The sequence below is a fragment of the Polyodon spathula genome, chromosome 23 (assembly GCF_017654505.1).
Source record: "Polyodon spathula isolate WHYD16114869_AA chromosome 23, ASM1765450v1, whole genome shotgun sequence".
NCBI lineage: Eukaryota > Metazoa > Chordata > Actinopteri > Acipenseriformes > Polyodontidae > Polyodon > Polyodon spathula.
In genome coordinates, this window is record NC_054556.1 from 16,994,567 (window position 1) to 17,016,323 (window position 21,757).

Sequence of the window (21,757 nt, forward strand, 5' to 3'; positions counted from 1 at the left end):
GCAAAAAACAAAACACTGCTTCACTTTAGTAGTGTTGTTGAACACATCAGTTTTACGGCACAACTATTTATAGAAGGCTATACCTGAGGGAAAAAAAAATTGTAGCTGGCAGTGCAGTGTCCATTTTTATAACTAACTCCACCCATGCCCCACTCCATTGGTCTATTCCACATGTAGCATGCAATTGGCTCTGGTCACTCCGCTCTCTCACTCACACACACACACACACACACACTGGATAACAGCTGTGAGCGGGCTAATCAAGACGGCACCCAAGTAGGAGAGAATAAACACAAACTTGCCACACATTCTGTAGACACAGCCTTACACGCTCCCACAGTCACTCAAACTTAATATTTTAAAGTACAATCCAACCACTCTCCCCAGTCTCTCGTACAGTCCATGTTACCCGTTGTCTGGACGCTCCTGCCCCAGTGACATAATTGAGTTATAAAAATTGTGACTGGAGTCAAGTAGAGTCACAGAGGGGGTAAGATTCAAGTAGTCACAGAGTATGCTCGAGTCGAGTAGTCGCACGTTTTGATCGAGACGAATCATCACAGGGTTTGTTCGAGTCAAGAAACTCCCTGATAGTTTTTTATTAGATACCTTAACCATATGAAAAGAAAATGTTGTTGCATTTAATTTGATATAGAGATCTTGCTTCTAGACCTTAAAACACAGCAGCTACAAAGGAAAACAATCCAAGAGTTTTAAAACCATTGCATACTCACACATATATGCTGCAGTTCAAATCCATAAACTGTAATTTGCTTAATATTACAGAAAGAAATGTGTCTTGAAAGGCTAATAGCTTAGCATAAATATGCATGTTACAAAATAAGTAGTTTTCAGTATTTTCAGATAAAAAAAAGGTTTGTCCACAAATACGTTTAAAAAAATATCGAAAATATTCCACACAGAACACATGCCACCATAAACCCTTTAACCACCTATACTTAGCACAATAAAACCCCAGCTGTGTGTCTAAATAAAATCATCAATGTAGTGAAAATGTGCAAACTGACACTAATACTAGGAGGTCAACTGTATTTTGAATAACTCTACTAATGTAAAAGTGGTATTTTATAAAAAATGCAAAAAAAATGAACACATTTCTTTACGGTGTAATAATTTATGTTCACCCATCATGACAAAATCCAGATCACTTCTTAAAAATGAATTGAAAACAATACAGTTCCATCCTTGACCTCCTTTCATTGTTGATTGTGCCTATTCCCAAAATCATGCTCCTGCAGTCTGGTCTGGTCTTTTGTTTTTATGAATTTATTCTTTAAAAACGCAAAACTTTTTTTAACCTAACTCTAAAACATCTATCCAGCATGGACATCCTGATATATTAAATTAATCAAACATGCCCAAGGCTGATCAGGGGACAATACAGCAGCTTGTGACTCACCAGTCATAGTGGGCGAGCCGGTCTCTGTGCAGAGCCAGCAGGGGGTAGTTTTACCCAATATACCACTTTGCCAAGGCTCTTGAGAACAGGGTAGGGCAGCGACCTTTCCTCTTTTTGGGCCCATAGTAGACCCCACAACCTCCCCCCCCCCCTTCAAAGTGCTGTCCCTTCTCCCTCTGGCGAACTAGTGGGCTGCGTCCATCTGGTCTTGTAACTGACCAGCATACTTGGGGCCGAGAGGTAACGTCCTTGCATCTGGGGCCTGTCAGAACAGCAGTTCCACAGCGATTGCCGCTCTCAGACAGGAAGGGGCCTTGGGCACTAACTGGGAATTGCTGCAAAGGCCCACAGGGCTGTCTGGCAGGCTGTGCAGTCGTCACATCGGTGGCAGCGAACCCAGAAGTTTATAATTAATTAATTAAGCCCAAGCCTAATGCAGACCTTTTTAATAAACTAAAATAATTGACACAATAAGCAACAGCGGACACTAAAACTTGCTTTGCTGAGACAAATTATTTTATTACCCGACAGCCTTAGTGCAGAATTCAGTCAGAATGAAGTCCTGTATGAAATCGGAAAAAAGGACAAAATAGCAATAATACTAATAATAATAATAATAATAATAATAAAGGAGGTTGTTTACATATACAGAATGGGGAAACTCCAGACAACTTGGGGTCCGTGACTGCCCAGCAATCGCAAACCCAAAGGGTAGCCTGAGGAGAATTCACAGCCGCAGAGCAGAAGAGAGACAGGACGCATTCACACAGCCCGAAGAGCACATGAGAGACAGGACGCATTCACACAGCCCAAAGAGCACAAGAGACACAGGACGCATTCACACAGCCCGAAGAGCATGAGAGACACAGGATGCATTCACTCAGCCCGCAGAGTACAAGAGACAGGAAGCATTCATACAGCCCTCAGAGCACAAAAGAGACAGGACACATTCACACAGCCCAAAGAGCACAAGAGAGACAGTACGCATTCACACAGCCCGAAGAGCACGAGAGATGAGATGCATTTACACAGCCCACAGAGTACAAGAGAGACAGGACGCATTCACACAGCCCGCAGAGTACAAGAGACAGGACGCGTTCATGCAGCCCGCAGAGCATAAGAGAGAGGACGCATTCACACAACCCGCAGCGCACAAGAGAGACAGGACGCATTCTCACACAGCCACGAGCATAAGAGGCTGAATTTCACTGAATTTCTGTTGAGATTCACAGAGTGACAAAGTGTAAGGAATCGCTTTCGAGTCTTAATGAAAAGTGTAACTGAACAAAGGGATTCAGACAGTGAACGAGATTTCCTGCGCTTTGCTGCTGACTAGCGAACATGAACTCATCACATTGTAGTGCAGCTTTTGTAGTTTCGATGTCATTTGAATTGGATTTTACATTTCCCTTGCTCTTTTATGGTGTTTGGAATCACTGAGTCACTCTGGGTTCTTTTTTTGATTTTTGGGTTCACACTGGGTTCTATTCATTTTTTTCTCCAAACCTGCCTTTGAGCTTGCCTGCAGAAATCTAACTATCAGGCACCAACTGAGGCACTGTGATATTTCATCTCTGCCAGGCCCACCTTCTCTGTCTGAATATACAGTAATCGGTTGTGTATTCACTCTAACCGTTTATCCACCATGATCAAAAGCTGCCATTGCTGGTAGCGTCATGTAAGCCTCCTGTAGGGCAGGGGGTGCGTATCAACTTCATCCTCCGTCTCGATCTCCCCCCTGTCACTCAGTAGCGAATGCATGCACCCCCACAGTAGATGGCTACCCTGTCACAAGCGTTAATACCTTGTATCTTTCTAAACAAGGGATTTAGGGGAGCTCCTAATAAAAGCTGAATCTCAAAACAATTGTGTTAATATAGTAAATTGTTACAGCTGTGTATAAAGGATTCAGTCATCCAACTTCTTACACACCCACCCTTATTCTGGTCAGCTAGGCAACGGATGACTGTATTGAGAGCAGGTGGGACTAGCAGAGTTTAAAGGTCTTATAATTTGAATGAGGAAGGTCAGTCCCGGCACTTAAGATTAGCCTTCTGTTTTTTCTTCAGAAAGGAATTGTAATTAATTAATCAATTAAAAATGGCAGATAACTCGAGCGTTGGAGTCATTACAATACTAATACGATACAAACTGGTTTCCAGTGTTTGAAACCCTGACATGTGCAGGAAATCAGAAGCAGAGATTCTCAGTCACTTTTATCTTAGTCTGAAAGAAGCAAAGAGGAACATTTGTGGTTTGATGTTAGTACTGTGTTGTTTACAAGGTCACAAAACAGAACGTTGAACAAAAGTTACTGTTAACACAACTTGTGGACCATAGTGACCCAATCTGCCATCATTCTTTAGTTTCAGTCCCAGGCAGTTCAGTGTGGTTTCCATTTGCTTCAACCACACCTTCAGCAGAAACACTTTGCCATACAGGCGCAGTCTATACTATACCACCTTCATTTCTATAACATTGCATTGCCTCTGCCCCGTCAAAGTTGAATAAAAGCCAGACCTTTCTACATAAACAGGTTAGCCATGTCCAGCACAGACAACATGCAGACCTTGTTACAGGGACTGAGCCTCGTACCCTTTACATACCCACAAGAGAAATGCTGCTGCTGCTTGAAGAGCTTCACAGGGATCAAGAACTCCAGCAGCCCTTGCAGTGTGATGCTCCGATCAGCTGTTTACAACATCCTGCCAGGAAAGTGTAATTGAAGCCTACATAAACCCCACTAATAGCATGTGGGTTGACATATTGAATATTAGGAAACAGCACACTACAGCTGCAGTGCAAATCATCCAGGCACAAGTGATGGAAATAATCCCTAAAAGAGAGATGGCCTAAAAGAACATTTATATATTGGAATGGAACTACCGTAAGGTGTATTTCATTTCTGTGCATCCATGTTTAATATTCATCACATTTCACAAGCTAAACATATCCAAGATTGAAGTTGTTTAAAGATGCCACTGATGTAGGAATCATGACCTTAAAAAAATAAATTGCACAAGTGGGCCTGGATTCAACACATTGAAAATAAGAGCGTGACAAGACTTCACTGAAAATATCCTCGGATAGTTTTCTTAAAGACAAAACAACCTCCATACTAAATATTTCATTTCTGACGGTGAAAATTGTAAAACACTCTTGTGATTCCAATGATAGTTGCGCTGGGTTTTCCATTGTTAGATCAGCTACTGGAATAATGGCTGCGCTGGGTTTTCCATTGTTAGATCTGGTACTGGAATGATGGCTGTGCTGGGTTTTCCATTGTTAGGTCTGATACTGGAATGATGGTTGCACTGGATTTTCTGTTAGATCTGCTATCAGGAGAAACATTTCATTGCTTGAGCACAAATCATTTGCAAATATGCAATCCTGTTGGCTGAAAGCTTGTGTTCTCTGCTTAGTGTTGAGGTTTTAAAGGTAAGCAAGTTGTTCCCTGTCAGGACTCCCAGGTCCCTTGTTTTTATTCTTTTGGCTTCCTTTTTTAAGCCTGTTGTTGTAAAGCAAAGAAGGATCAGTGCCCTACTATGGAGACGTTCCTCACTCTTCCTGGAGACAATCAATTTGCCCATAGAGATGCTGTTGGGGGTTCTGTGCCATGTAACACTCGTAAACTTGGCATCAGAACAGCTTGATTCAGCCCGTGTTGTGGGAGAGTAGCATGGCTCTATTTTAGAAGCAGATGAACGTGGACAGAAAAGGTGTGCGACAGAACTTCCTGAGGGAGAAGGGCACAAGCAGTGCTATTAACAATACATGTATTACATGAAATGCCATGTCAGTGTATGTGTTTCACCTTTCCCTTGCCTTGTCATGATGCTTGCGATCATTCAGAGTGGTTCTGTTGTGCCATATTGAGTTTCATCTAAATCTTTATCTGTCCACCAGTCTGTGAGCTTGTCTAGAGAATCTTAACTAATGGTTTGAATGGAATAAGGGAGTCAGTGCTAGGCAGTTAGAATTCTCCAACACACTCCAAGTCAGGTAAGGGCAAAGAAAATGGTAACTGAATCTAGAACCATCAGTAACTGGATCTTCATAATCTAGAACCACTGGTAACTGAATATACAGAATCTAGAACCACACTCAGCGATCACAAAAAGGCAAGTCAGTAAAATGACATTGGAAGCTTATTGCTCTTTAGGACAAAGATCCTAACTGTGTAAGATACAAATGCCTCTTTCTGGTCTTTTCCCATTTTAATCACTACTGTGACATGTCAATATTATAAAGGCAGGTCCAGTGGGTATGCCTGTAGGAGAGTGAACTGGAACAGAGTTAAAGCTGAAAACACACAGAACCACACATCAGCCCTGCTGCTGGAAATCCACAACTAGAAAAACCATCAGCATGAAAAATGAGATCCCTGTGATCTACAGCCATACTCATTAATACAGGCAGGGGAGGACATTCCCCTGATACACTGAGACTGACCACAACACATCCACACAGTCATCACATTGAATAAGCAGATACACAACTGACCACAACACATCCACACAGCGATCACATTAAATAAGCAGATACACACTCAGACTGACCACAACACATCCACAGTCATCACATTGAATAAGCATATACACACTCAAACTGACCACAACACATCCACACAGTGATCACATTGAATAAGCAGATACACACTCAGACTGACCACAACACATCCACACAGTCATCACATTGAATAAGCACTAAAGTGGTGCTATGTTCCTGTCGCCGGAGGATGCTGTATGCTAGAAGTTTCACACTTTGTTACCAATCTGTCTGCAGTAAAGCGAATTCTCCTCAGGCTGAAGGTAAGCAATTGGTACACTCCGAGACAGACGACACAGCTTTCTACCTTAACAGGGCAAGAAACACAAAAATTCACCTCAGGTCACAAGCAGAAAGGAGTTTGTTGGCTTCAGCTTAGTACCTGGTACAGTACTGACAACTTAATAAAACAGGAGTCAGCTACAGCTATGAATAAAGAGAAGTATGTTTTCACCTCCCCATCAAGTGCAGGTTTCCAAAGCAGGAAAGGTTCTCGTCTCCAGTGCCCCATGCCTTCTTACAGGCACCAAAATCTAGAACCCAACAATTTACAATAAAAAAGCAAAAAATTAAAAGTAATTTCATAATCTTGTATAAAAAAAAAAGCTTTAATTCAATGAGTGTAATTTGCAGATAAATGAAATTTCAGTACAGAATGATAGGGGTATGGTCTTAAATGTCAATTATAAAATGGCATTTTATATATATATACACACACACACACACACACACAGACATGTACATACATACATATACACTCTCTTACACAAAGCGATGAAAAGCAAGTAAAATAATCTGCTTGTATTTTTTTATTGTTTGTTTTTTGTATTTAACGGTGTGTGTCCTGTAGCTGAGGCCCTGAGGTTTTAGAACAGATAGCTCCCGGGACTGACCGGGGACTAAACCCTTCCTTGCATTCAGACAAAAATGAGAACGCGGAGCTCCGCGATTGGTGCTCCAGGTTCAAGTCCCACCTCCTGAGCTGGTGAGAGGATCCAAATTGGCTTGCTGGCTCTTCAGCCCTTGCTTTACGAGGTCAGTGGAAACAGGACCGGTAACAGACGTACACAGCCAGGGCCAGAGCGCTGCACACGCACATGTTGACCAGCAGAGGCTTCCAAGCACCCAGCGGGCTGTCGTCCTCCTCTAGTTCTGCCTCCTCCTCCTTCCCCTGCCCTCGATTGGCCCTTTCGTCCAGCTGGGTGGCGGTCTCTCCCACAGCTCTCCTCCTCACCACGGGCTCCTCACTGTGGCTGCACACAGAGGAAGGTCATATTACACTTATTTTAATTACACTCCTTATCTTTCAGAGCAAGTAGTCTCAAATGTCACCCAATTGCCTTGTTATGATGCATGCAATTATTGCGAATGGCTCTGTTACTCCATACTGAATCATTTTTTTCTAAATCTGCCTTCACCTGCTTTGCGCTTGCATGGAGAACACAAATTGCCAGAACTCAGTCTTCTTGTTCCATTCAAATCACTTGACTTTTGCACTGTGCCAATCACAGTCGCACCTGCTTGACACTTAGTGCAAGTGGGGCTGGCAGTGTTCTCGCATGATTTAAATGCAAGATGGCGGTTCAGTCCCGCCACTTCGAGTTCTCGAGACAAGCCCAAGGCAGCTCAAAATAAGGGAAAGACAAATGTAGGAGAAAGACCCTTATTCTTGCTACTGCTCTCACTGGCCCCTCCTACCTACAATCCTGTGTCTCCCTACACCCCCTGTCGTCCGCTCTGCTCCTCCTCTACAGGTCATGCCTTTTCTCTACTCCCCTCCTGTCTTGCCTGCTCCTTCTCTTTCCTAACCTCTCTGTTGTGGAACCAGCTACCGGAGTATGTCAGGATTGCTGATTGCCTCCTCGAGACCCATCTGTTTAGATTCTCTTGATCTACCCCTCCTCCTCTGCAATGGGCTTCCCTGACCTCAGCACCATTATTGGATCCTCAACTAATGCAGCACTATCCGTGCACTACGAATATGTAATTGTAGCTATAACTTCTGGTAATACTAACTTGTTGCATCCTAGTTCAAATTTAGTTATTGTATTTGTTATTATTATTTGCACTTTCTGTAAAGTATACTGTATTTAAATATGAAGCTTGCATTGTAACCATGTACTGCCCTGTAACACTTGTAGTCACCATGGATAAAGGAGTCTGCCAAATAAATAATTAAATAAATCAAAATAATAATAATAATAATAATAATAATAATAATAATAATAATAATAATAATAATAATAATGCACGCTGGTTCAGTCAGGTCTCAGTGTGGGTTTCATACATAAGAAAATAAGAAAGTTTACAAACGAGAGGATGCCATTCGGCCCATCTTGCTTGTTTGGTTGTTAGTAGCTTATTGATCCCAGAATCTCATCAAGCAGCTTCTTGAAAGATCCCAGGGCGTCAGCTTCAACAACATTACTGGGGAGTTGATTCCAGACCCTCAAGATTCTCTGTGTAAAAAAGTGCCTCCTATTTTCTGTTCTGAATGCCCCTTTGTCTAATCTCCATTTGTGAACCCTGGTCCTTGTTTCTTTTTTAAGGTCACAAAAGCCCCTTGGGTCGACATTGTCAATACCTTTTAGAATTTTGAATGCTTGAATTAGGTCGCCACGTAGTCTTCTTTGTTCAAGACTCAACAGATTCAATTCTTTTTTTCTGGTAGCTCTTTTTTGTACTCTTTCAATATCCTTTTTGTAGCGAGGAGACCAGAACTGAACACAATATTCAAGATGAGGTCTTACTAATGCATTTTACAGATGATTTAAATTCAACACTTTTCACAATGTATCCGAGCATCTTGTTGGTCTTTTATATACTTCCCCACGTTGTCTAGACGAAGACATTTGAGTCAACAAAAACTCTAGGTCTTTTTCATAGATTCCTTCTAATTTCAGTATCAGTATAATTTTCCATTTTGGCTCTTATTATAGTTTCCATAAGTCTGCATATAATAGAAGTCAGGCTTACTGGTCTGTAGTTACCTGGTTCAGTTTTGTTTCCCTTTTTGTGGATCGGTATTAAATTTGCAATTTTCCAGTCTGTCGGAACAACTCCTGTGTCAAGAGACTGCTGCATGATCTTAGCGGTTTATAAATAACTTTTTTCATTTCTTTTTTTTTTTCCATCTATGATTTTGCCTTTTGTATCTCTTAGACATTTTACCTCCTCTTAGAATGTTCGCTTGCTGCTGTAATATTGGAAAAACATTTTGGAATTGGTTTTAGCCCCCTTAGCAATGTTCATTTCTATTTCTCTCTTGGCCTTTCTAACTGCAGTTCCGTGTACTCTTTCTGTGTACTTTGTTTTTGGTCCCTGTTAAACGCTCTGTAAAGTGCCTTTTTTCGCTAAATTTTTTTTTTTTTGTTTTTAATTGATCTATTAAACCATTTTGGCAATTCAGTTTTACATTTAGATTTGTCTACTTTAGGGATGTAATTGTTTTGCGCCTCTAGTACTACATTTTTGAAGAACAGCCTTTTTCTGTGGATGTTTTCTCTATTTTACTCCAATCTACTTCTGTTAGTCTCTGGTTGGTGTGACACTGCAGATTTGCACAGAAGCCAGTTTAACTTTGTCTTGTTTTAAAAAGAACTGACCTGTAGGATCAACTGATCAATTTTTAAGTGTTTATAAACCTTTATAGTTTGCTTTTCTAAAATTGTAATCCTTAGTTTTAGTCATTACTTTTGGGGTTTGTAAAAGCACTTCAAAATGAGACAATGTTGTGGTCTGAGTTTGCTAGTGGTTCTCTGACCTCTGTTTTAGTTATTCTGTTTCGTTATTTGAAAAGACTAAATCAAGGCATGCCACTGAACCACTCTTGTACTTCTGTACCCATCTCTCAACCTGTCCTCATCTTGTACTTCTGTACCTGTCTCATCCTGTCCTCATCATCTTATACTTCTGTACCTGTCTCTCACCCTGTCCTCATCTTGTACCTGTCTCTCACCATCCTCATCTTGTACTTCTGTACCTGTCTCTCACCCTGTCCTCATCTTGTACTTCTGTACCTGTCTCATCATCTTATACTTCTGTACCTGTCTCTCACCCTGTCCTCATCATCTTATACTTCTGTACCTGTCTCTCACCCTGTCCTCATCTTGTACTTCTGTACCTGTCTCATCCTGTCCTCATCATCTTATACTTCTGTACCTGTCTCTCACCCTGTCCTCATCTTGTACTTCTGTACCTGTCTCATCCTGTCCTCATCATCTTATACTTCTGTACCTGTCTCTCACCCTGTCCTCATCTTGTACTTCTGTACCTGTCTCACCCTGTCCTCATCATCTTATACTTCTGTACTTGTCTCTCACCCTGTCCTCATCTTGTACTTCTGTCTACCTGTCCTCATCATCTTATACTTCTGTACTTGTCTCTCCCTGTCCTCATCTTGTACTTCTGTACCTGTCTCTCACCCTGTCCTCATCTTATACTTCTGTACCTGTCTCTCACCCTGTCCTCATCTTGTACTTCTGTACCTGTCTCTCACCCTGTCCTCATCTTGTACTTCTATACCTGTCTCTCACCCTGTCCTCATCTTGTACTTCTGTACCTGTCTCTCACCCTGTCCTCATCTTGTACTTCTGTACCTGTCTCACCCTGTCCTCATCCTGTACTTCTGTACCTGTCTCTCATCCTGTGCTGTTCTCACTGCATTGACTTGCCTGACTTCACATCGATCATGAGATTCCTGCCTGACGGCCAGTGTGTTCACAGTTACAGGTTAATTACACTTGCTAGCTTCTTTAATGGTTCTCTTATTTTTTTTATTAAGGCAAGGCCCATCAATGCTTGTCTGGTTCCTACCAGCTGACTGATCGTAACACCTTGTTCTGACTAGGTAACTCGCCACTCTGTGTGAAGAGTCTCCTACCCTCTGTGCCAAGTCTTAATTTCCAACTGTGCTATTGGACCTGGTTTCAGTACTGCACTTAACCCTTTGCGGTCCATTTATTCAGCGCCTGTCAGGCACATCAGGTCCAATTTATTTTCACACGCGCTGTTTAAAATATCCCCCCCCCCCCCCTCCCCCCAAAGTAAAACTGGTTTAAAGGGCATTGCAATGCTAAGCAACATCAGTACTGCATCTCCAGCCAAGCCCCACCCCATGTTCACTGTATTTTTCACATACCTCTGTATAGACGTGCATACTGATAAATCCTCTCTTTTTATCACCAAACTCCTCAATAATGCGTTCCAAGTCAGTATTTTATTACTATAATATCTCAATAAGCTCTGCAAATGTCTGTGATATTCTTTGAGCTCTGGATGCGGAAGCAGCTACCTCCTTTGTTTATGTCTGCTTATCTCTGTATGGCGCAGCTGCTAGGGCTACTGCTCACACAGCCCTTTTTTTTATTTGTTTCATTCAGCTCCTATTGCTCTCACTCAGCCATTGAATGGTTTTCTCGGCTTTTTCCGGGGAAAAAACTACTAGACTTTATGTCTTTTCGATGATGTCGGACAGGGTCCGACATTGGACCACCACAAAGGGTTAAAAGTATTGGTTGGGATTAACTTAACTAATTTCAATATTTAAATGCTCTTCAATAAAGCCCCTCTTCGTTGTTCTTTGTGTAGGGTAATAAATTCAGTTTAACCTATCTTCATAGCTCATTCCTTTAAAGCGACCATGAAAACTTCCATTATTTATAAGTTGTGTACTTCCATTTCTTCAAGCAATCAAATGTCCAGTTTTGAAAGAACATGTTGTAATAAACTATTGTTACTTTCAGTTACTTTCAGCCAGTAACATGACCCAGAAGACAACGGAGGTGAAATGACCCAGGAAGTGTAACACATATCCTGAGAACAGGTATAGAAACGGAAAGCTTCCTTTAACCTAAAGTAGAACCAGATATGATTTAAAATGAAATCCCATGTTTCCTAGGACATGGATTTCTTTCAAAACTGCACTCTTCAGATCTGCTTAGCTAATGAAAGTGCAATGCAGGCCACATTCATGCAATTATTTTGTTAGCTACAATTCCTTAAGCCCTGGCATTTGTCTGGTTGCTCTTCATTGGACTCTCTCCAGGGCCACAAGGCACTGACAGGGTCAACATCAAACCAGCGAACCTTTGAACACAACCCTATAGTTTAGGTTACAGTCTTAGTTACCTAGCAACGAGTGGCTCAGAACCCAGTCTCTCCTTCGGCTCCTCATCCTCTGGAAACTCCACCCTCGATGCCGGAGGGAAAAAAACGATTGGTTCAGCAGTCTTGCCATTAGGTGCGTCCACACCGATGCGCTTGGGAGGGCGTGGGGGGGGAGGAGTGAACTCGGGGGGAGTGTCCTCCTCGTTGGAGAGCTCTTTCCAAGACTCCTAAACAGACAGAACACAAGTCATACTGGGAGAGTCAGACACAGAGGACTGTGCTTCAGACACACCAGACTGTGCTCCAGGCCCGTCATCCCTCACAGACAAGCACACAGACTCCATGCCGTCATCCCTCACAGACAGACGCACAAACTCCATGCCGTCATCCCTCACAGACAGACGGACACAGACTCCATGCCGTCATCCCTCACAGACAGACAGACACAGACTCCATGCCGTCATCCCTCACAGACAGGCGCACAGACTCCATGCCGTTATCCCTCACAGACAGACGCACAGACTCCATGCCGTCATCCCTCACAGACAGGCGCACAGACTCCATGCCATCATCCCTCACAGACAGACACACAGACTCCATGCCGTCATCCCTCAGACAGGCGCACAGACTCCATGCTGTCATCCCTCACAGTCAGACACACAGCCTCCATGCCGTCATCCCTCAAACAGACACACAGACTCCATGCTGTCATCCCTCAGACACACACAGACTCCATGCTGTCATCCCTAACTGACCTGTAAGTGTGAGTTCTGTTATATTTTTTGGTGTTAAAAAAAAAAAAAAAAAGAAAAGAAGGCGTTACTTTAGCTATTGTGGGATCCAAATGTGCACCTTTATTCTTGGAGGGTCTGTGTTTGCTATGATTACCGTGCGGTTTGCATCGGTCCATACCAAACTGATAGCAGTAACGTGCACTTTAAACGTCTCTCTCTCTCTCTCTCAAATTCATAACTAGCATTATTGGCATGACAATGTTATGCAAGTATTGCCAAAGCATTTACAGAACAAAAATACATTAGAAAATATATTTTTTTTAAAAAAGAGAAAATTAATATTATGAGACAAGGTTATTTACATTTTAAATTAATATTTTGTCCCTAATTTTGTGGCAATTGGTTATAAATTCCGCAGCAATCTTAGCCATTTCTTTATTCTCTCCCAGGATTATTTTTAATTGGGATTCCTGGTCTAAGTGGTGGAAGCCAGGAGCCTGGCTGATGAATTTGGGGTAGTAAATATTTCTGACTTTGTTGTATTTGCTGCCGTCTCTCTCTCTCTCTCTCTCTCTCTCTCTCTCTCTCTCTCTCTCTCTCACAGGATCATTGGACATGATTTTAAGACAGGGTTTGGGTAAATAGCAAGTAGTTATAAACACTATCTGTGTGAAAATGCTTTCATCTAGGAGTCGCAGACAAAAGTATTGGCACCCTACACTTAACAGAAGATCATTGAAAAACACCTGTTAAATACAAGCATTTGGTGAACATTAACCATTAATCAATAAGATAGACAAAAATACAAACAATCTTATAGAAAAATAAAAGATCGAAGACAAAATAAGTTGGATTCATGTTTGAAAAAGCACTCTTAGCAAAACTACAAAAGCAATGGCTACAGTGCAGTGTCAAAGGAATATGGAATAGCAAAACCCACAATCAAAGCAATAATCAAGAAGCACCACAGAAGAAATCCAACTAAACGCTTGAAAAGTGGCGGCCCAAAGAAAACGACGGGTACAGCAGGTAGGAGGTGTGAACAACAAAACCCTATAATGCATACATGTTTAAATATTGTACAGATAATATACAAATTTAAGTAAATCTGACTGGGACTTTAAGACTGTGGGAAAAGCCCCATAAAAGACATTTGGCTTGGATCCCCACAGATCATAAAAACATAAGAACATAAGAAAGTTTACAAACGAGAGGAGGCCATTCGGCCCATCTTGCTCGTTTGGTTGTTAGTAGCTTATTGATCCCAAAATCTCACCAAGCAGCTTCTTGAAGGATCCCAGGGTGTCAGCTTCAACAACATTACCGGGGAGTTGATTCCAGACCCTCACAATTCTCTGTGTAAAAAAGTGCCTCCTATTTTCTGTTCTGAATGCCCCTTTGTCTAAACTCCATTTAGTGACCCCTGGTCCTTGTTTCTTTTTTCAGGCTGAAAAAGTCCCTTGGGTTGACACTGTCAATACCTTTTAGAATTTTGAATGCTTGAATTAGGTCGCCACGTAGTCTTCTTTGTTCAAGACTGAACAGATTCAATTCTTTTAGCCTGTCTGCATATGACATGCCTTTTAAGCCCGGAATATTTCTGGTCGCTCTTCTTTGCACTCTTTCTAGAGCAGCAATATCTTTTTTATAGCGAGGTGACCAGAACTGCACACAATATTCAAGATGAGGTCTTACTAGTGCATTGTACAGTTTTAACATTACTTCCCTTGATTTAAATTCAACACTTTTCACAATGTATCCGAGCATCTTGTTAGCCTTTTTTATAGCTTCCCCACATTGTCTAGATGAAGACATTTCTGAGTCAACAAAAACTCCTAGGTCTTTTTCATAGATTCCTTCTCCAATTTCAGTATCTCCCATATGATATTTATAATGTACATTTTTATTTCCTGCGTGCAGTACCTTACACTTTTCTCTATTAAATATTTGCCAAGCTTCAAAAAGAAAAAGGGATCTACATTCAAAACACATACCAAGTGTCATTTGTTTTAGGCTTTGGTATCAATTAAATTATTTTGAAGACATTAAAATATCTGAAAAGGCAAGCATTTGTGTTAAATGCTAAATTGGTATTCCAAGACAGACAGTCTGTCTTCTCTAGACATTCCTGTCAGGAAATATATCAAATAGAGTAGCAGCGCCATCTGGTGGCTAATGGAGATAGTGTTGCTGGATGTGTTGTAATGTAATTCAAAAGGACTACATAGGGGTAGGCAATTCCGGTCCTGGAGGGCCGGTGTCCCTCCTGGTTTTTGTTCCAACTGTACCCTAAATTACGTGCTTATTAGAAGCTTAATTGGTCAGTTGGAACAAACACCAGGAGGGACACCGGCCCTCCAGGACCGGAATTGCCTGCCCCTGGACTACAGTATCCACCACTTCGTCCAGGGTTAGTGCAGATGAAAATACAATGAAACTGAAACGCTGACAACACCAGAGGGGATGTCGGAGGAAGAATTCTCAGCTGTGTCGCCTTGGCGACCAGGGTGCTCTGTCTGAAACATACACCGATGATGCAAGCGTGTGTGCTGAGCTGTGCTGTGCTGTGCTTGTAACACTGCAGTGCTATGGAGCACCATCTGGATATTGAGCCGAATCGACAAGCTTTGCCGTATCGACTGTACCATGAAGGATTTTTAAAACATGGAAATTAAGGATAGTCGTCTCCGCGTATAGGAACACCTCCTAAGAGAACACTACTCCTAAGAGAACACCCTTGTGGTGAAACTGACTGTCAATTGTAAATGCTCCACCTAAAGCAGGGCTTCTCAAACGGTCCTGGGGACCCTGTGGCTGCTGGTTTTCATTCCAACCAAGCTTCCAATTGCTTAACTAGATCCTTAATCGAACCGATAATGTGCTTAATTAGACCATTTTACTTGTTTTCAGTTCTTAAACAGTGCGTTTGACATCGCGAGTATCTTGAGGCACATGGATTGGCTTATTCAATCTTTTCAGAACCGCCGTCTAGAACATTGACTTTTTGTATTCTGATTTCACTAGTGCACCTCATCGCTACAAAACGGCATGCAAACAAACAGCGAAAAGTACAGCTGTTTCTCTTGCTACAAAAGTTGGAAATTGTTCGAGCTCTGAAAAAAAGTCGGCAAGCAATTAGCATAGTCCGTTCTCCTGAGTTGCTTTAACATTGTTAAATTATGTTATGCATGTTTTGAATATTGCTCTTGAACAGGTATTCTGAATTAATCTAGAGCTGCTGCTGCATTTTTTAACATGTGTCAGGGTGCTGTGTTAATTTAGTTTTACAGTTAGCTTGTCTGTTACTTTATTATTATAGTTTATTAGCATACAATATCTTATTACCTCTTCTTATTCTGTTCATTTCATATGTTGATCAGTGGTTTTGCCGTCGCTCGTAATTTGCAAATGTTTTTTGAAAGCAACGACAAAAATAAAAGTGGAATCATCACTAGTGACGATCGTTTCTGTTTGTACTATAAAAAAAATCCCTTTTGTTAGTCACACACAATGTCTCTCTTCAAGAAGGGATCGTTAAACCACAGAATCACTCCTGCTGATCAGAGCAGCGCCTCAGCCTCTCGATTCATTTAATCTGCAACGTTCTCATGGAGTGGTAAGCGACGTAAATGCTGCCAGCGCCTCAGTTTCATGTTGCGTGTCAGTTACCATGGTAACCCAGACCGCTTTATGAGATTGTACTAGATCTCACATTATTCTTTGCAATCTGACAGCTTCTGCTGCTGCGTTTCACGACTACTAAAGTTCTGCTCAAAACTGAAAATGAAAGCGTAAGCTTGTGCGCGCGAATTAAAAAGCAAAACTGTTAGCAAATACTGTAAAATGTTGCAGAAGAAAATCCTTTTTTTTCAGCACAGCCACAGCAAGAGTGAACTAGAACAAACAGAAAAAATTGTAGATGATGTTTCAGCCTTATTGGAAAACTGTTTCCATGGGTTGTCTATGATGCCAAAATTTCACAGATAACTTGTACTTACTGCATTGTTACAAATAAATGCAACACATTCACAAAAGGCTGCCGACATTTCTTAAAAGGACAATTTGACAAAACACAGCCATAGAAAAGATCACATTGCTACAACAGAAGCATGACCAATGCAGCCATGTACAGTGAGCCATCACTACTGCGTGAGAAGCACGCTGTAATGTCAGCTATGCAGACTGCATATTACCTTGCAAAGAACGGACCTAATTCACACTTGATCAAATTTTTTTCCAGCGAAATCATGAAAACATAATAATTAACATAAAGTGACGTAGTAGCCTAATATTAGGGCCCTGCGTTTCACGACTTTTTTTTCACTTTTAGCCAACTGTTAACCTCTAACTTAAACAGAGACCTTAGAAAAATAAAATAACTAACTGTACATCAAAAGACATTACATTAAGAGACAGCATAGAAAAAATACCCGCCTGCTGCTCTGCACAGTTACATTTACATTGGGTCGGTCGGGGGAGTTGTGTGATCCTCCGAGTTGACTAGAAATTGACATTTTACACGTTGGGTGAAAATAAATAAATAAATAAATAAATAAATAAATAATTATTATTATTAGTCGTGAAAAACACAGGGCCCTAACTATAGTAACTCAAACTGCCTGCGATTGCCATTTAACATAAAAAAATACATGCGGTCATGTTGTTGCCCAAAGCATCGCTACTGTGCTGGATATCATCCTCCCTTAAACTATACGCGTGTGTTTTTTTTTTACACAGCATTATTTGTTCTAAACCTAAACTGTGTTACTCTGATTTTGAAGATTTTTTTTTAGAAAATCTTTATGAATGCAAATATTAATTGCTCAAATAAATGCTATAGTATTTCTGTCTAATCCAATTTGCTGAATATTACGTTAAACTAAAATTGTGCCTGTGTTTTTTATTGCAATTTTTTGAAGGGAATATCAATGTTACAGACCCTTTCTGTGGATAATCACACAGTGTACACACATGACAACAGCTTGAGGGACACGCAGAGAGCGACAGGGCTGCCCTAGAAAATTTGATTGATGACTTGACTCTAACTGATTTTATGGGAATAATGATAGATTAATCAACTGATTGTTCAAATGAAAAAACTCTAATGATCTACACAAAATGCCTGAAAAATGGTAACCCATCTGTGAATTTCTTGTGTGTGTGCAGTCTTGAAGGTGATTGAACAGCTGAACATATATACAGTAAAATTGTTGAAGTGTTTCAGGAGTAAAATCTTGACCTAAAGAAATGTGTGTCCATAGCCAACTGATGGTGTGTCGGTGATGACAGGTAGATTGGGAGGTGGTGTTAAACTGAAGGCTGTGTGTCCAATCTCTGTTGCTGTGCATTGCACACCATTTGTCTTTGGCTGTATGTCAAGCTAGTCATAATGTAAATTATCTCATTTGAAGAGGTGTTGGGATTGATATATAAATACTTCAGCCATAGTCCGAAGAGAATGCAAACCCTGAAAAACATGCAACTTGTTTTAGCCAAAGCCCAGATGAAATTCAAAGAGGTGTGTGAAACCCAATGGTTATGCCTTGAGGTTTCAGTGCAGTCTGTACTAGAAAACTTTGACTCCCTGATGGCAGCGTTAATGGAAGATGAGCAGCAACCTGGAAGTGCTCTTGCAAGCGGCCTTTAAAGTTAACTGAAACTTATGAATTTATACCTGCTGTTCATTTCATGGCTGATGTTATGGGTGTGACTGGAATTTTGTGTCGCAAAAACAAGACATAGACTTTATCTATGTTAGCATGGCTTTACCTTCTACATTATCAGCTTTGGAGGAATCAGGGAAAAACCTGAAGAACTTCAGATCCACTGCACCAACTGAACCAAATGGTACCTTTGAATGGTCTGGTCATGTAATTAAAGACAGTCAAGAACAGAGGGCTACATTTTTAAAACTGAACAGTTTTTAGACACTGTGTGAAGACATACACAAATCTTTCGAATGTCGTGAAATCTTCTCTGCGTTTTTGGTGTTAGGTCCAGGACATTTACCAGCACCAGCATCTAGTGAATTTTCCTCCTATGTGGAAACTGAACTTTAAAACATCTGTAAAGCATTTTCAAAGCAACTGTTTGATCCTGTGACTGAAAGAGATGCACTGTGCGAGTGGAAAAAAGTGAAAACAATGCTAAGTGATAATTTCAGAAGAAACACATTTGTAGCAACATGGTCAAAACTGTTGGTCAGTGATCATTTTAAAACTAGCCCTTCGTGCATAACAAAAAACGCTTCTATTGTAAGTGTAATACCGATGTCAACAGTTGACTGTGAGCGTGGGTTTAGCCGCTACAACATGATAAAATCAGACCTAGGAAACCAACTTAAAGTGAGCCGTGTAAATCTACTAATGCAAATGTCTGTCAACTCAAACACGCCTGATCTTGACAAAATATCTGAATTTAATTTTGAAAAGGCTTTCAGATATTGGTGTATGGACAAAAAGCACAGGGTTGTAGTTTGAACCTATAGCAGAGAGGAGTTGAAAATCTTGTTGTGAAAGTGAAGCAAGGATACTGTACCAAACAATAGATACAGTTTTGTTAAAATGAAGATGATTTGTAGTATATAATATCCTAACAATGTTTTTTTTTTTTTCTTTATTGTAAAACTCAGTAAACAATTACATTTTTATGTTATTGTATACCATTGACTGGTTGATTTTAGCTAAAGTGTAAACACTATTCTGAAATACTGTACTTTCATTTAGGAAACCTGGAATGAATATAGAAATAAGTTTGTTATGAAATATTGACTTATTTGTGTACCATTGCCATATGAAATATTGCAAAATAATTGCAATAAATAAATAAATCCTGGTATAAGTGCTTCATAATGCATTCTGTGTCTATAGGTAGCTTTTCAGGGCAAATCTGGTTTTGAGTTTTAATGTTCTAAAAGTTTACAGCTGTACATGACCAATTTATTTAAACTGTAGAACATTATTAAAATTGTTTAGTTAAATAATTATTTTGGTCAAAACAGTGATTTAAGGTATAAAATAAAAAACAGGATTCACAACACCCTTGAAGACTTGAGCTCTGTGCCAGTAGTGACTACTGAATATCTGGAGTGACTAATGTTTTTAGAAAGGATTAGTCACTAGTGACTACAAAAATCTAGACCCCAGGGGAAACCCTGATGTTGATGCACGTGCATCATGACAAGTAATACATATTTATAAAAGCAAATGGACCACACGTGAAATACTAAAGCAGGGGTGGCAATACTTCTGTCATTAACAAATAGTTTAGTTTTTTGCTAAACATTATTTGTTAAATTACAAAAAAATGTAGCATTTTGCTTGTTGCTTCATTAGAGCATGGTTAAGGGTTACTAAGTGCTCATCTTTAATTTGTTCCCTTGGATTCTGGTATAAGCTTAGGGGCCAATACTTGTTTCTGCAACTAAGTTCAGAGGCTGCTCTTCTGTTCCACTTGCCTGCCATTGACATGTAACACAGACTAGATGTACAGTGGCTTGCGAAAGTATTGACCCCCCTTGGCATTTTTCCTATTTTGTTGCCTTACAACCTGAAATTAAAATTGATTTTTTGGGGGTTTGTATCATTTGATTTACACAACATGCCTACCACTTTGAAGATGCAAAATATTTTTTATTGTGAAACAAACAAGAAATAAGACAAAAAAAACAGAAAACTTGAGCGTGCATAAGTATTCACCCCCCCAAAGACAATACTTTGTAGAGCCACCTTTTGCAGCAATTACAGCTGCAAGTCTCTTGGGGTATGTATCTATAAGCTTGGCACATCTAGCCACTGGGATTTTTGCCCATTCAAGGCAAAACTCCTTCAAGTTGAATCTTTAAGTCATACCACGGATTCTCAATTGGACTGAGGTCTGGGCTTTGACTAGGCCATTCCAAGACATTTAAATGTTTCCCCTTAAACCACTCGAGTGTTGCTTTACAGTATGCTTAGGGTCATTGTCCTGCTGGAAGGTGAACCTCCGTCCCAGTCTCAAATCTCTGGAAGACTGAAACAGGTTTCCCTCAAGAATTTCCCTGTATTTAGCGCCATCCATCATTCCTTCAATTCTGACCAGTTTCCCAGTCCCTGTCGATGGTGTTCTCCGGGTGATGAGAGGTGTTGAGTTTGTGCCAGACATAGCGTTTTCCTCGATGGCCAAAAAGCTCAATTTTAGTCTCATCTGACCAGAGTACCTTCTTTCATATGTTTGGGGAGTCTCCCACATGCCTTTTGGCGAACACCAAACGTGTTTGCTTATTTTTTTCTTTAAGCAATGGCTTTTTTCTTGCCACTCTTCCGTAAAGCCCAGCTCTGTGGAGTGTACGTCTTAAAGTGGTACTACGGACAGATACTCCAATCTCCGCTGTGGAGCTTTGCAGCTCCTTCAGGGTTATCTTTGTTCTCTTTGTTGCCTACCTGATTAATGTCCTCCTTGCCTGGTCCGTGAGTTTTGGTGGGCGGCCCTCTCTTGCCAGGTTTGTTGTGGTGCCATATTCTTTCCATTTTTTAATAATGACTTTAATACGGTGCTCCATGGGATGTTCAGAGTTTCGGATATTTTTTTATAACCCAACCCTGATCTGTACTTCTCCACAACTTTGTCCCTGACCTGTTTGGAGAGCTCCTTGGTCTTCATGGTGCCGCTTGCTTGGTGGTGCCCCTTGCTTAGTGGTGTTGCAGACTCTGGGGTCTTTCAGAACAGGTGTATATATACTGATATCATGTGACAGATCATGTGACACTTAGATTGCACACAGGTGGACTTTATTTAACTGATTATGTGACTTCTGAAGGTAATTGGCTGCACCAGATCTTATTTAGAGGCTTAATAGCAAGGGGGTGAATACATATGCATGCACCACTTTTCCGTTATTTATTTTTTAGAATTTTTTTTAAACAAGTTATTTTTTTCATTTCACTTCACCAATTTGGACTATTTTGTG

At 40.7% G+C, this 21,757-nt stretch overlaps 1 protein-coding gene across 1 annotated transcript in view; it reads right to left on the minus strand.

Annotated features, from left to right (window-relative positions):
• Positions 1–1,914: 1,914 nt before the first annotated feature.
• Positions 1,915–21,757, minus strand: part of ptpn1 (protein tyrosine phosphatase non-receptor type 1) — a 74,204-nt gene continuing 54,361 nt past the window's right edge. The window contains exons 8-9 of the mRNA XM_041224538.1: positions 12,098–12,303; positions 1,915–7,221 (exon numbers count right to left, since the gene is read on the minus strand). Of these exons, the coding sequence (XP_041080472.1) occupies positions 7,005–7,221; positions 12,098–12,303 (423 nt within the window). The 3' untranslated portion in view covers positions 1,915–7,004. The remainder of the gene's footprint in view (positions 7,222–12,097; positions 12,304–21,757) is intronic.